Here is a 12,369-nt window from a genome sequence, read left to right as displayed (position 1 = left end):
GATGACACTTTCTAGAGATAACCTGCTCACAGATCCAAAATGACATAGCAGTACATGTATTTATTGGCAGAAATGTATTTGCAAAGTGTTCTGGCTTCTTTTTTAACAGGGTGGTGGATTGGATGTATTATCAGAGAGATTTCCACCACAGCAAGCAACACCACCTCTGATGATGGAAGAGAGACCCAACCTCTATTCACAGCCTTACTCTTCTCCTTCTCCTACTGCCAATCTCCCTAGCCCATTTCAAGGCATGGTCAGGCAGAAACCTTCACTGGGGACTATGCCTGTTCAAGTAACACCTCCCAGAGGTGCTTTTTCACCTGGCATGGGTATGCAGCCCAGGCAAACTCTAAACAGACCTCCAGCTGCACCTAACCAACTTAGACTTCAATTACAGCAGCGGTTACAGGGACAGCAGCAGGTGAGTGCTCTCCTATAACACTTTATACTTTTCAAAGGTTTGTGCCAAATATTCTTATAATAAGACATACTCATTGCTACAACAAAAGTGTCAGCTCTACTCTTAGACCTGAATGAAAGACTCAAAGAACCAAACTTGGTCTGCTAAGATGAAGATGAAAGACCCTTTTATTCAGTTAAAAATGGCTTACTCATAGCAAAGTACTTTGAGTCCTACAACTTAAAAGCAATCTGATTTTTGTTTTTTTGAGATACAAATTGTTTAGATTGGGCATCATGCAATTACTAAATGAATAAAGAGAAACATCTTAGTATACAAAATAGAACAACGAGATTCTACTTAGACGATTGTTGTAACTGAAAATAAAGTCTGTTTATGTTGTTTTGAAGTTGGTGAGATTGATGTCTAATGATATCATTACATTAGGAGAATGAAGAAAGGATACAAGTTTGGGGGCCTGGAAGTTGCAGTGGGTTTAAATCTCCTCATAACATAAAACAAATAGATATAGTGGTATAAATATTTAAGATTGTATAAGCAGCATACACGTAGATAATCATTAGAGACTACAGAAGCAAGTAGTTAAAAATGCATTTGTGGGAAGTGGGATTAAGGCTGTGAATTTTTGCTCTTGTATTCAGTCCTTCTATATTCTTTTTAACCATATGTGTGTATTGCTTTGGGTTTGCAGAAAAGTGTTTAAAGAAATTCTCTGGAGCCTTACTAATTTAGGAAGCAAGAGAAATAAGGAATAAGTTATATTAGAGAGGCATTATGGTATAATGGTTATGAGAGTTAGCTGTGGGCATCCTACAAGGTGCTGCAAAGCTCACAGGTATTAATGACTTCCAGCAGAGTCACTGCAAGCACTGCCAGCTCAGCAAACGAAGTCCCCCAAATTCTTGGCAAAGTAGGAGACTGGCTCTGGGGACTCTACCAGTTTGCCACTGGTAGGAATGATTTCTAAAGGAACTTGATCCTCAGTTTGGGGCTCTTTGCTGTGGGAGTTTGGCTGACCAGGAACTTGAGCAACATTGACCTAATGGCACCTCAGCCAGGGGTCTAGCCCAGTAGACAAATGTGCTATCCCCACACCTTCTAAAAACATCCTACAAAAATCCTAAAAAACCTTCTGAAGACATCCTGCAGAAATCTGTGACCACCATAAGATGTGCCCTGATGGCAACCGAAGTCCGAGTGCCGGACCACATTCCATTTTCTGCTCAGCTGTCAGCTTTTGCCAAAGTGTTGCCTCTGTTCTGTGAAGTTCTGTACATAGTCAAGTGTAGTGGCATACACCTGTAATCCCAGCAACTCGGGAGGCTGAGACAGAAGGATCACAAGTTCAAGGCTAGCCTCAGCAAATTAGCAAGACCCTAAGCAACTTAGTGAGACCCTGTCTCAAAATAAAAAGGACTGGGGATATGGATCAGTGGTTAAGTTCCCCTGGATTCAATCCTTGGTACCCACCCCTACCCCCCAAAAATATAAACTTCTGTACATAGTTCCTAAATTTCTGTAAGGGTGATCTTTGCTCTTGTTCCAAGGAATAATAATAGTATTTTAACAAATATTTGAAATAAAGACCACACCCACAAAAGTTTTATTTCTGATTTCAAGCCCCAGTTCTAAACTTAGGTGGTTAACTTTAATCAAATTATTTGTCCTTTTAAAGGCTCTGATTCCTTATCTAATAGCGTCTTTCTCATAGTAGTTACATGGATTAAATGGAATAAACAGTGTGAAGCTCTTGGTATAATGCCTGGCATATCAGAGTACTTCATAAACACTATTATAAAAATATATTCAACAAATACAATAGATGATGTAAATGTGCTTCTACTTCATCTAAAAAGAAGGAAGATGATGGAAGAGATAGGAGAAAAGGAGAACTGAGATAGGGGAAAAATTCTTAAATGATCGAATAGCAAAGAATTTTCAAAATGCTGGGCTGGGATAAAGCACTCAAAGAAAAATTAAGGGAAGAAAAGAAATAAAGAGGTGGAATCATAATATTTGAGGAATTAGTTGAAGATATACCACTTCTTGTTACAGTTTGCAATTCATTTTTTGATAGAGAACATAAGAATAAGAAATGCTTAATAGCTTCTCCATATTTAATTTTTTACTAGATATATTTAGGAGGTCTATACTAGATACATTGAGGAATACAAAGAGTAAAAGATACAGGCAACTTTGGGTACTCAAAACATACCTATCTAAAAAGTCAGATCACACTGCAATTTGTGATTAAGTGCTAAATTTACAAAGGAGAGGAAAGTGTAGATATGCTGATTTCCTCATTTTACAAGCTGAAGTTCAGTATATACTGATTAAAGTTAATGGTTCAGCAAACAAGCCAGGCCAAAGATTGAGGTCAGATTCATGAATGAATAAAATGATGATTTATACCCTGTTAAGGGGGGGAAAAGTTATTTTTGCTTCCATTCATTTGTAAAGGAGCTGATCAGCAGAGTGACCTCCAAAGGATATACCTGAGATAAGGACACAAAGAGGAGATTACTCCTGCTCTTTGCTTTATTTAAATCTCCTGGAGGTTTGTTCAAAGTTTGGTGGCCGTGGTAGTCCAAGAGAGTGAAGTATCCACTAAGTTGAAGAAACAGAATTTTGGCTCATTATGTTTAGTTCCCTAGAAATGTCAGTATAACAAAAACAACTTAATTGTGCTAAATAATACAATAACTCTGCTGCCTAACAAACCACATCATTCAGGCCTCCTCTTTGGGTTCTAGGCCTTAATTTCTTGCTCTCTCAGCTCCACTTGTACTACACATGTTAGGGGTTTGCATATGTGTCTCTTATGTGCTGACCGTGAGCAGGTCTGACCAAGGCTTATCTCAGTCATTGTCTCAGTTAAGATGCTTTCAGCAACAACTAAAGGTAAAAGATCAATTCAAAGTAGTGAAACAATAAAAAATATTCTGACTCAAATATTAGATAATTCACAATAGAGGCAGGTTCAGGTATCATTAGTGTAGAGGTTAAGGGATGTTATCAGGGACCCAAGTTCTTTTTGTCCTTTGCTCTAGAACCCTTGACATCTCATGGTTACAGACATCACATGTAATCAAAATTATATCTAACAGGAGAAAACAGATTGTTTCTTTCCTATCTATAACTTTTCAAAAGCCTCTCTGTTTTCAAAAGACTCTTTTCCCAACCCATCTCATACCTCTCCCCCACTAAAAAAGGAAAGGGGATAAATAAAAGACTTCACATTCCTGGTAAACCAGAACTGAATCACACATACATCCTTAATCAACTGCTGGGAAGAACTAACGTAAGAGTATTCATGGATTGCCCCTTGAGTCATGTGATATAGATGATCAGATAATAAAAAGAATCCTATTCTGTCATCAAGGAAGAAAGGGAGAGTAACAGCTATGGGTCAGTAATTATAGTACCTGACAAAAATCAGTAAAACGAGGTTTAAATATATTATTTAAAGTTATTTAGTTATTCCTAGTTAGAATTAAGTAATGAACTTAGGTGGTCCATCTGCCCTTTCTCCTGCCATATTTTCAGTGAATAAAAGACTTCACACCAGGGTAGACAAAAAAGAGAGAGAGAATATACCATTAGCACACTAAAAGTAGTGTATCCCATTTGTATACAATAAAAAAAAAAAAAAAGAAAGACCATGAGTTTCTAATTAAATTCTTTCCAATCCCTTTCAAAATACACATTAATTCATAAAAGCAAAATGTGGAAGCTGGGTAATCTTTGTGTTGTATTTTAAATAATAAAATGACAGAGTATTTCTTGGTAACCATAAAGTCACAGTGTAACAATCATGAGTTTTTCTGGTACTTATGGAGAACAAATTTAATGGGTTGAATGGAGTGCCTGTCAAGCTGTACTGGGAAAAGTAGCTTCATGAGTCAGGTGTGTGAGTTTCTGAAAAAATATTTTATCAAAATCTTCCCTAATTTCCACACATTCTCCATCCTTCTCCTCATAATCATCATGGCAAACTTTTATTGAATTATTCCAATGTTCCAGACACTGTTATAGGAGTTTTTTACACTAAATCTCACTCAGGCATCTCAACAACCCTATAAGGTGAGCGCTAGTATTAGTCCCATTTCACAACTGTGGCACAAGGAGGTTTAGTAATTTGCCAGAGTAAGGATTTGAAAGGGGCAGGGAGATTGCCTCCAAAGCCTGCGCTTCTCATAAATGTACAAGCCTTCCCACACTCAGCACCAAATTCGTATTTCTCACTTGGACCTTGGGATCTCCCAGCAATTTACCTTAGTCCCAATTGCTCCAATTATCCGCCTCCAAGAGAAGAATCCAGGCCCCCCTCTCTGACGCTCTTAACCTAACATCCACTTCTTGGCACAAGCTTTTCTGTCTTGCCCACCTCAGTTGGAAATAATCTCATTCTTTGCTTCCTACCCTAATTAAGGGAAGAGAGCAGAATGATCTGCATTTTAATCCCACGTATAATACTTGCTCTTGATATGAAATTTTAAACTTGGTGTTCTCATCTGACACATGAATAGCATAACATATAATTCATAAGGTTCTGTGAAGATTTGAACAATGTGTTAATTATTATAGTACACAACAGACCTTAGAAATAAAAAAAAATAAAATAAAAAAATAAAAAAAAATAAAAGTAGTCATCTGGAAATATAAATAGCAAAACTGAGAAATAAAATTATGTGCAAATAATGACTGCTGATGTAGAAAATCTAAGAGAATCTTCAGGGAACTTAGAATAAATAGAGAAATTCAGCAAAGTGTTTAGATAAAAGAACAAGAAACAAAAATTAATGGCAATGCTCTTTACTAGCTGCAACCAATTAGAAAATATAATTTTAAAATATTCACAATGTGCAAAACTTAGAAAATTATAAGTCACAATTTAAAATTAAGATACAAATAAAAGTCATGAATTGGAAAACTGTCATGAAGATGGCAGTCATTCCAATATTAATTAGTAAATTCAGTGGCTGTACAAAAATCTCAGCATGGAATTTGACAAATAAATGCTAAATTTATTTTAGAAACATCAATACAATCTTGAAGAAAAATGAAGGTAAACTTTTCCCACCAGATATCAAGGTGTAAAACAACACTTTACAAGTAAAACAATGTGGAACTGGCATAAGGATAGAAAATTCTATAAATCGAAACATATAGAGAGCCCAGAAGCATACCCAGACTTATATAGAGAGAGACTCACTAAGAGGCAGGGGAGATGGAAGTCAGTGGGAAGAGAGTAGCATGTGTAATATATGCAATAAATGTAGTAAATTAGATTTTTATCACATAAGATACACAAAAATAAACTCTAGGTGTTTTAATGACCTAAATGGGAATATTAGGGTATCTCTGTGGCCTCTTTAAAAAAAAAAAAAAAAGACATAAGAAAAAGTTAATGGTTGCAATAAAATTTATAAGACAAAACACCATAAACAAAGTTAAAAGACAAACCACAGACTTAAGATATTTGAAACCCCACATAACTGACCAAGGATTAGCATACAGAATGTATCAGGTTCATAATATACTTACTTTGTTGGATTGATGTCATTTCTTTACTTGCTGGTCATAACTTCTCCTCCTTTTCCTAGACACAAGAGACTATAAGCATCTCTTAGGCAAGAACTTAGCATTAGCTTTAGTACCTAAAAGAAAAGAAAAGGGGAATACTCACATCTATCATAGTTTGTTTCTTTTTAGTGGATTTTAAGAAGATCAGTTTTAAAATAGATATGGAAGATTTTTTAGTAGAGGCTGGGGTTGTGGCTCATAGGTAGAGCACTTGCCTAGCATGTGTGAGGCAGTGGGTTTGATTCTCAGCACCACATTAAAATAAAATAAAGATATTGTGTTTGCCTACAACTAAAGATATTAAGGAAAAAAAAAATATATATATGGGGCTGGTTGTAGCTCAGTGGTAGAATACTTGCCTCACATACATGAGGCACTGGGTTCATTCTCCAGCACCACATAATAAATAAACAAACAAATAAATAAATAAATAAAATAAAGGTTATGTGTGTGTGTGTGCCAGGCACAGTGGTACATACCTATAATCACAGCTACTCAGGAGATTAAGGCAAGAGGATCACAAGATCACAAGATTCCAAGTTCAAGGTCAGCCTCGACAACTTGGGACAACCTTGTCTCAAAAAGTAAAAGAGTTTAGCTCAGTGCTAGCATGTCCTGGATTCAATCCCCAGGACTGCAAAACAATAAATGAATAAATAATATATAAATAACTGATTTCTTGGTCCTAAGTGTATCTCATTGACTAGAACCTGGTACACAGGGGTTAAAAAAAATGTTCTGATATTTTAAATGTGATTATACAATTATGAATAATCCCTAGTTGAGGGGAGAGGAATGAAAAACATCCTAGGAAACCAGTTGAGCTGTGTTTGTTGAGACTTAGAAAACATCAAAAAATGAAGAAAGGAACTAGTGATTAAGAAGTAATACACATTTGTAAACCTTAGGTGTAGGTACTGCTTCTACCTCCAATGCGCAAAGACCCAAGAAATAGGTCCCTAATACCAATTAAAGGACAGCAGCAAAGGTGGGTAGACTTTCTACTTGCAGAAAACAGCATGATACTGGCCTACACACACATACAAAAAGTATTTTTCTGCTCCAGTTTTGTTTTATCATTCTCTGTCAAAGGCCGTGGTCTTTATACTACCAAGAGAAGAAAAATATAAAGAGGGAGTAACAGTTAAAACACATTTTTAAAAATATGGTATTTTTAACCATCTTAAAACAAGTCTGGTCCTAATGAGTTGGGTGTTAGGGTACTGAAGAAAGGCATGGATCTGATAAGAGAACCATCACTGATAATCCTTTACATATTGTAAAGAATAGAAGAAAATAAAGTGACCAGAAAATAGAAATAGGACCAAAGGCAGAAAATGTAGGGAAGCAGATTTCGCTTCCAGACTTCTGATAATAAAAACTGCCTAGGAGAATAGGCTACTTACTGACACATGCCTATAACCCAGCAGTTGGGGAGGCTGAGGTGAGGATCACAAGTTTGAGGTGACTTACCAACTTTGCAAGACCTTGTCTCAAAAAGGGAAGGATGTAGCTCAGTGATAAAGTGCCCCTGGTCTAATCTCCAGTACCAAAAAGAAAATAGGTTACTTCTCTCCCTTCTTCCTCCCCTCCCCCCCCCCCCCCCCCCCCCCGCCGCTTTTTTTTTTCCCCTCTTTTTTCTTAAGATGAGGTCTTGCTATGTTGCCCAGGCCGGTCCCGAACTCCTGAACTCAAGGTGCTCTTCTTGCTTCAGCTTCTCCTGTAGCTGGGACTATAGGCATGTGTCACTGTGTCCAGGTAGAAAATATGCTTCATTAAGGAACACTTTGTCTTGGCAAGAATTTGTGCCATGGCTGGATCGGGGTTTTTAACATCTTGCGCTGGATAATTCTTATTTGTTTGTTTGTTTGTTTTGGGGGGTTGTCCTGTGCGTTGATGGTTGTTTAGCAGCATCCCAGGCCTTTACCACTAGAAATCAACCACAAATGTCTTCAGACATGGCCAAATGGCTGAATGGGGCAGAATCATCCCTGGTTGAAAACCTCTGGACTAGAGAGTTGTCCTTCATTGTTGCTGCAGAAGGATGACTTGGGGTGCTCCTTCTGTGCTGCTGTAGATAACTTCACATGTACAGGTATCACACCCGTGCATCACAGTGTTGTGTGCTGGCCTCTGCCACTCAGCAGGGAGTCCCCAGAAGACAGGGAATTCGCTTACTTTGGTAGCCTCCAAGCTTTATACAGTATCCAGAATACAATGAATGTTTCATTAAATCTTTATAAACTTAATTGGTTTGTTTAAACTTAAATCGATGATCTTTTGAGTTTAGGAAATGTAAGTTTTAGTACATAAAAGTCCCTTTGACCTTTTTTGTTAACATCTTAACTTTTGAAGTGATTATGAATGTTTTATACTATTCTACAATACCTGAAAATGGTAATTTTAATATTTACATTATGTGAGCTTTCTTCCCAAAGTGGGTTTGGTTTCTGATTTAATGAGAGTCAGAAAATAAATGAAAACAGAATTAAGAGTTGATCTATTTGGCAATGAGAAATTTAATCACTGTTCATAGCTCTTTGGATTCTTTAATAAAACTTTCATAGGCTTTTAAGTTTATTTATAGTGTAACAAAATACATCTTGTATAATCAATCTATAAGTTGTAAAGTACCTATAAACATAAAAACAGTATTGAGCCAGATACAGTGGTATATGCCTATTGTACCAGCTATTTGGCAGGCTGAAGCAGGAAGATCACTTGAGCCCAGTACTAATAATGTTGTTACTATTATCTTTCTAGATTATTCTCTTTTTCTTCTTTTTTGGGGGAATGGGTGGGTATTAGGGGTTTAACCTAGGGGTACTCTATCACTGAACTACATCCCAGCCCTTTATATATTTTTTTTTTAATTTAAGACAGGGTCTCACTAAGTTGCTTGGGGCCTTGCTAATTTGCTGAGGCTGGTCTTGAACTTGTTTCCTCCTGCCTCAGCCTCCCAAATCAGTGGGATTGCAGGCTTGCACCACCATGCCTGTATTCTTGTCAAATTATTGAGGAAGAAATTTTTTAATTTATAGGTGGCTTACAGTGAAATCTCACTTCAAAGGACACTTCTTTTGTTATCAAATAAAGACATAACTACAACCTGAAACCCTAGCCTGATCTAGACTGAACTTCCAAACCAGTGTTCCATAGAAGATTGTTCTGGGATATAGATGTTGATAATTATAAGTCAAAAAAAAAAAGGTTTATGATAAATAAGTTGCATTGTATATCCCCTTCTTGGAAATGCACAATGTGCTTTAGCCAATTAAAGGCTTGTAAAATTGCTGCAGTAAATAAATCTGTTTCACCTTGTGTAACTCACCATTTCCAATACTCATACAGCACAGCATGCTATTTTCCTGGCACATCTATTAATATCCTGCAGAACAATGTTCTTTAGAACACCAATTTGGGAAATGTTAGTAATTACTTCTTCTAGTTAAATAAATAATCTTTTTTCTCAGACCATTTGTTTCTTACATAATTCTCTCTAACTAATAATATCATACTGGATTTTCCCCAAATATGTGCCCAGCAGGCATGGTTCCTCTAAGGGAGAATACCCCTCAAGTACATCAACTTTCAGTGTATTTTCCAGACCTTTGCAGAACTTGCCCTTATTGCATACTTGCTTTTTTAGTCACAATATTTTAACATCTAAGGCTGATTTTTCTTTTTCTCCATTGCACTTATCTGAAACAACTATTAATATGCTTCAAAAAGTACAATAAATGTGTTTATTCGTGTGTGTGTGTGTTCTACTTCTAAATGCTTTGCCATATTTAGAGTTCCGAGATAAATATTTATTAGCCTTTTGGCAAAGAAACGGAAATAATGTTACTAAACCTGTAACACTAAAACTTTTTAGTTATCAATAAAAAGTTTTTGTTATTCTATAAAGATATACAGTATTGTGTATAGAAATATGATTTCTCTTTATTTCATTTTTCTTAGTTGATACACCAAAACCGACAAGCTATCTTGAACCAGTTTGCAGCCACTGCTCCTGTTGGCATTAACATGAGATCAGGCATGCAGCAACAAATCACACCTCAGGTAATGCCATGAAGCCAGACCTTAGTAATACTTCTCTGGCCCAGGCAGTATTGAAGCGTCAACTTGAGTGTTTTCAAAATGGCTCATCTTTTAATGACATTTGTAGTAGTTTTCTTCTAGAATGAATTAGTAAACCACTGGTGGTACTTACTGATATTTGATCCAAAGCCAAAGATTATGTGTTTTGTTGTGTTGTTATTATCATTGTTAGGGGATACCAGATGACCAGGGAGAAAATTTATTGCTGCACCAAGTGGCACTAATAGTAAGAAGCCTCTAATATGAGACTGTGTAAATGGGACCTGAAACCTGATAAAAACCCACTCACATTTCTTAGCTGTATTAACTGCCTTGTATGCTGTGTTCAGTCAGAACACCAGCATTTCTAGATTTTATTTTAAAGATCCTCATATATAAACTCAGAGCCATTAGAATTTTAAACTTAACTGGGCCGGGCACGATGGTGCATACCAGTAATCTCAGTGACTTGGGAGGCTGAGGCAGGAGGCTCTGAAGTTCAAAACCAGCTCCAGCAAAAGCAGCACTAAGCAACTCAGTGAGACTGTTTCTAAATAAAATACAAAATAGGACTGGGGATGTGACTCAGTGGTCAAATACCCCTAAGTTCAATTCCTGATACCCACCCCCAAAAAAACCTGAATGGCCTTCTGAATGGTATCTAGTGTTCACTCCTATTGATTTCCATATGTATTTTAATATTTTTGCTCCAAATACTAACTAACGTTTTTAAATGATGTTTTTGTTCCTTTATAGCCACCTCTGAATGCACAAATGTTGGCTCAACGCCAGCGGGAGTTGTACAGTCAGCAGCACCGACAGAGGCAGCTCATACAGCAGCAGAGGGCCATGCTCATGAGGCAACAAAGCTTTGGGAACAACCTCCCTCCCTCATCTGGACTGCCAGTTCAAATGGGGAACCCCCGTCTTCCTCAGGGTGCTCCACAGCAATTCCCCTACCCACCCAACTATGGTACAAATCCAGGAACCCCACCTGCTTCTACCAGCCCGTTTTCTCAACTGGCAGCAAATCCTGATGCAGCCTTGGCCACCCGCAACAGCATGGTGAACAGAGGCATGGCAGGAAACATGGGAGGACAGTTTGGCACTGGAATCAATCCTCAGATGCAGCAGAATGTCTTCCAGTATCCAGGATCAGGTATGAGGAGCACAGCTGTATGTTGCTTTTCTAAGTAAGACACCTCTGTTAGTACTCCGCAGGTCTGCTTCATGTGCATTTCCACTCATAGACCCTGAGGCAGTGTGCTGCAGAGAAAAGATGCTGGCAGTGGAGTCAGGAGGTTCAGACTCTCACCACTAAATGGTTGAATGGTTTGAGCCTTCTCTCCCTTTGATCATCCTGAGATGATTAAATTAGAGGATTTGTAAGGGATTAGCTGACTGTAAAGTATTTGATATTTTGTGTACAAAGCACTTTCTCTTACTTTTTTACTTTTTCTCATGGATTCCAGTGAAAGCTAATTGACAGTCCTCCCTAGACAATGGGTTTTAGTACATTAACTCAAAATTTGCATAGTTTCTTATTGTGTGATTTTGTCTTTGATAGTTTAGGTAAGGATAATGGATCTCTACAGAGTATCTTAGACTTCTTATTGGTGTCATTGCCATTAGTTTCTTAAGTTTTAGCTTCCTCTCAGTGAACATTCTTGTTGCCAAAGTTTTGGGTTTTTTTATTCTCTTATTTGTGCTACCTTCTATTCTCTTTGTCCCAGGTGATGATGTATGTTTTTCAATTTCTTTTCTATCACTTTGAGATCCTAATAGGTAGTGGCAATGATGCATATTTGATTGATCCACCATGTTTAGTCAAACTTGTATGCAAAATTAATGGCCAGTTCCTGAAAAAAATGAAAATAAACCCCCTGATTATATAAATGAAAAGGGAAGTGAAATTTTTAAAGCAACTTACAAACAAATTTCAATGAGAAAGCTGCTATTTGATTTGCCTATGCAGCATGTTACCACCCATCATCAGTACTATCTGGTACCTAGATTTTTCTTCCAGACCAACTTTTTTGATTGACAAAAAATACTTTTCACAAAATATGAATTTTTCTTAGACAAAGTCAGCATTCATGCTACAAACAAAACCCAGATGTTGGTACAGTAAAGAAAGTAGTAGTTTTATCCATTTACAGGAAATGAAATGGCAGAGCTGTCAATTCTTCCATAAACTCCTTCAAAATAATACTAGAAAAAAAGCTGTTAGTTTTTCTGGAGAGAACAGTAACATTTAAAGATGTAGTGTTTTTAAC

At 37.1% G+C, this 12,369-nt stretch overlaps 1 protein-coding gene and 1 pseudogene across 7 annotated transcripts in view; both read left to right on the top strand.

Moving 5' to 3' along the window:
- Positions 1-12,369, top strand: part of Ncoa1 (nuclear receptor coactivator 1) — a 246,712-nt gene that overhangs the window by 211,386 nt on the left and 22,957 nt on the right. For all 7 annotated transcript variants that reach the window (XR_007104622.1, XM_047522264.1, XM_047522261.1 and 4 more), the window contains exons 15-17: positions 110-424; positions 9,974-10,075; positions 10,850-11,252. Coding sequence is in view for 6 of the 7 variants with exons in the window: in XM_047522264.1 (XP_047378220.1) it covers positions 110-424; positions 9,974-10,075; positions 10,850-11,252 (820 nt within the window). In the remaining variant the exon portion in view is untranslated. The remainder of the gene's footprint in view (positions 1-109; positions 425-9,973; positions 10,076-10,849; positions 11,253-12,369) is intronic.
- Positions 1,266-1,490, top strand: LOC124962976 (mitochondrial import receptor subunit TOM6 homolog; annotated as a pseudogene).

Source organism: Sciurus carolinensis, chromosome 13 (assembly GCF_902686445.1).
Source record: "Sciurus carolinensis chromosome 13, mSciCar1.2, whole genome shotgun sequence".
Taxonomy (NCBI): domain Eukaryota; kingdom Metazoa; phylum Chordata; class Mammalia; order Rodentia; family Sciuridae; genus Sciurus; species Sciurus carolinensis.
The sequence above is the reverse complement of the archived record's forward strand: the minus strand, read 5'-3'. Positions and strand labels throughout refer to the sequence as shown.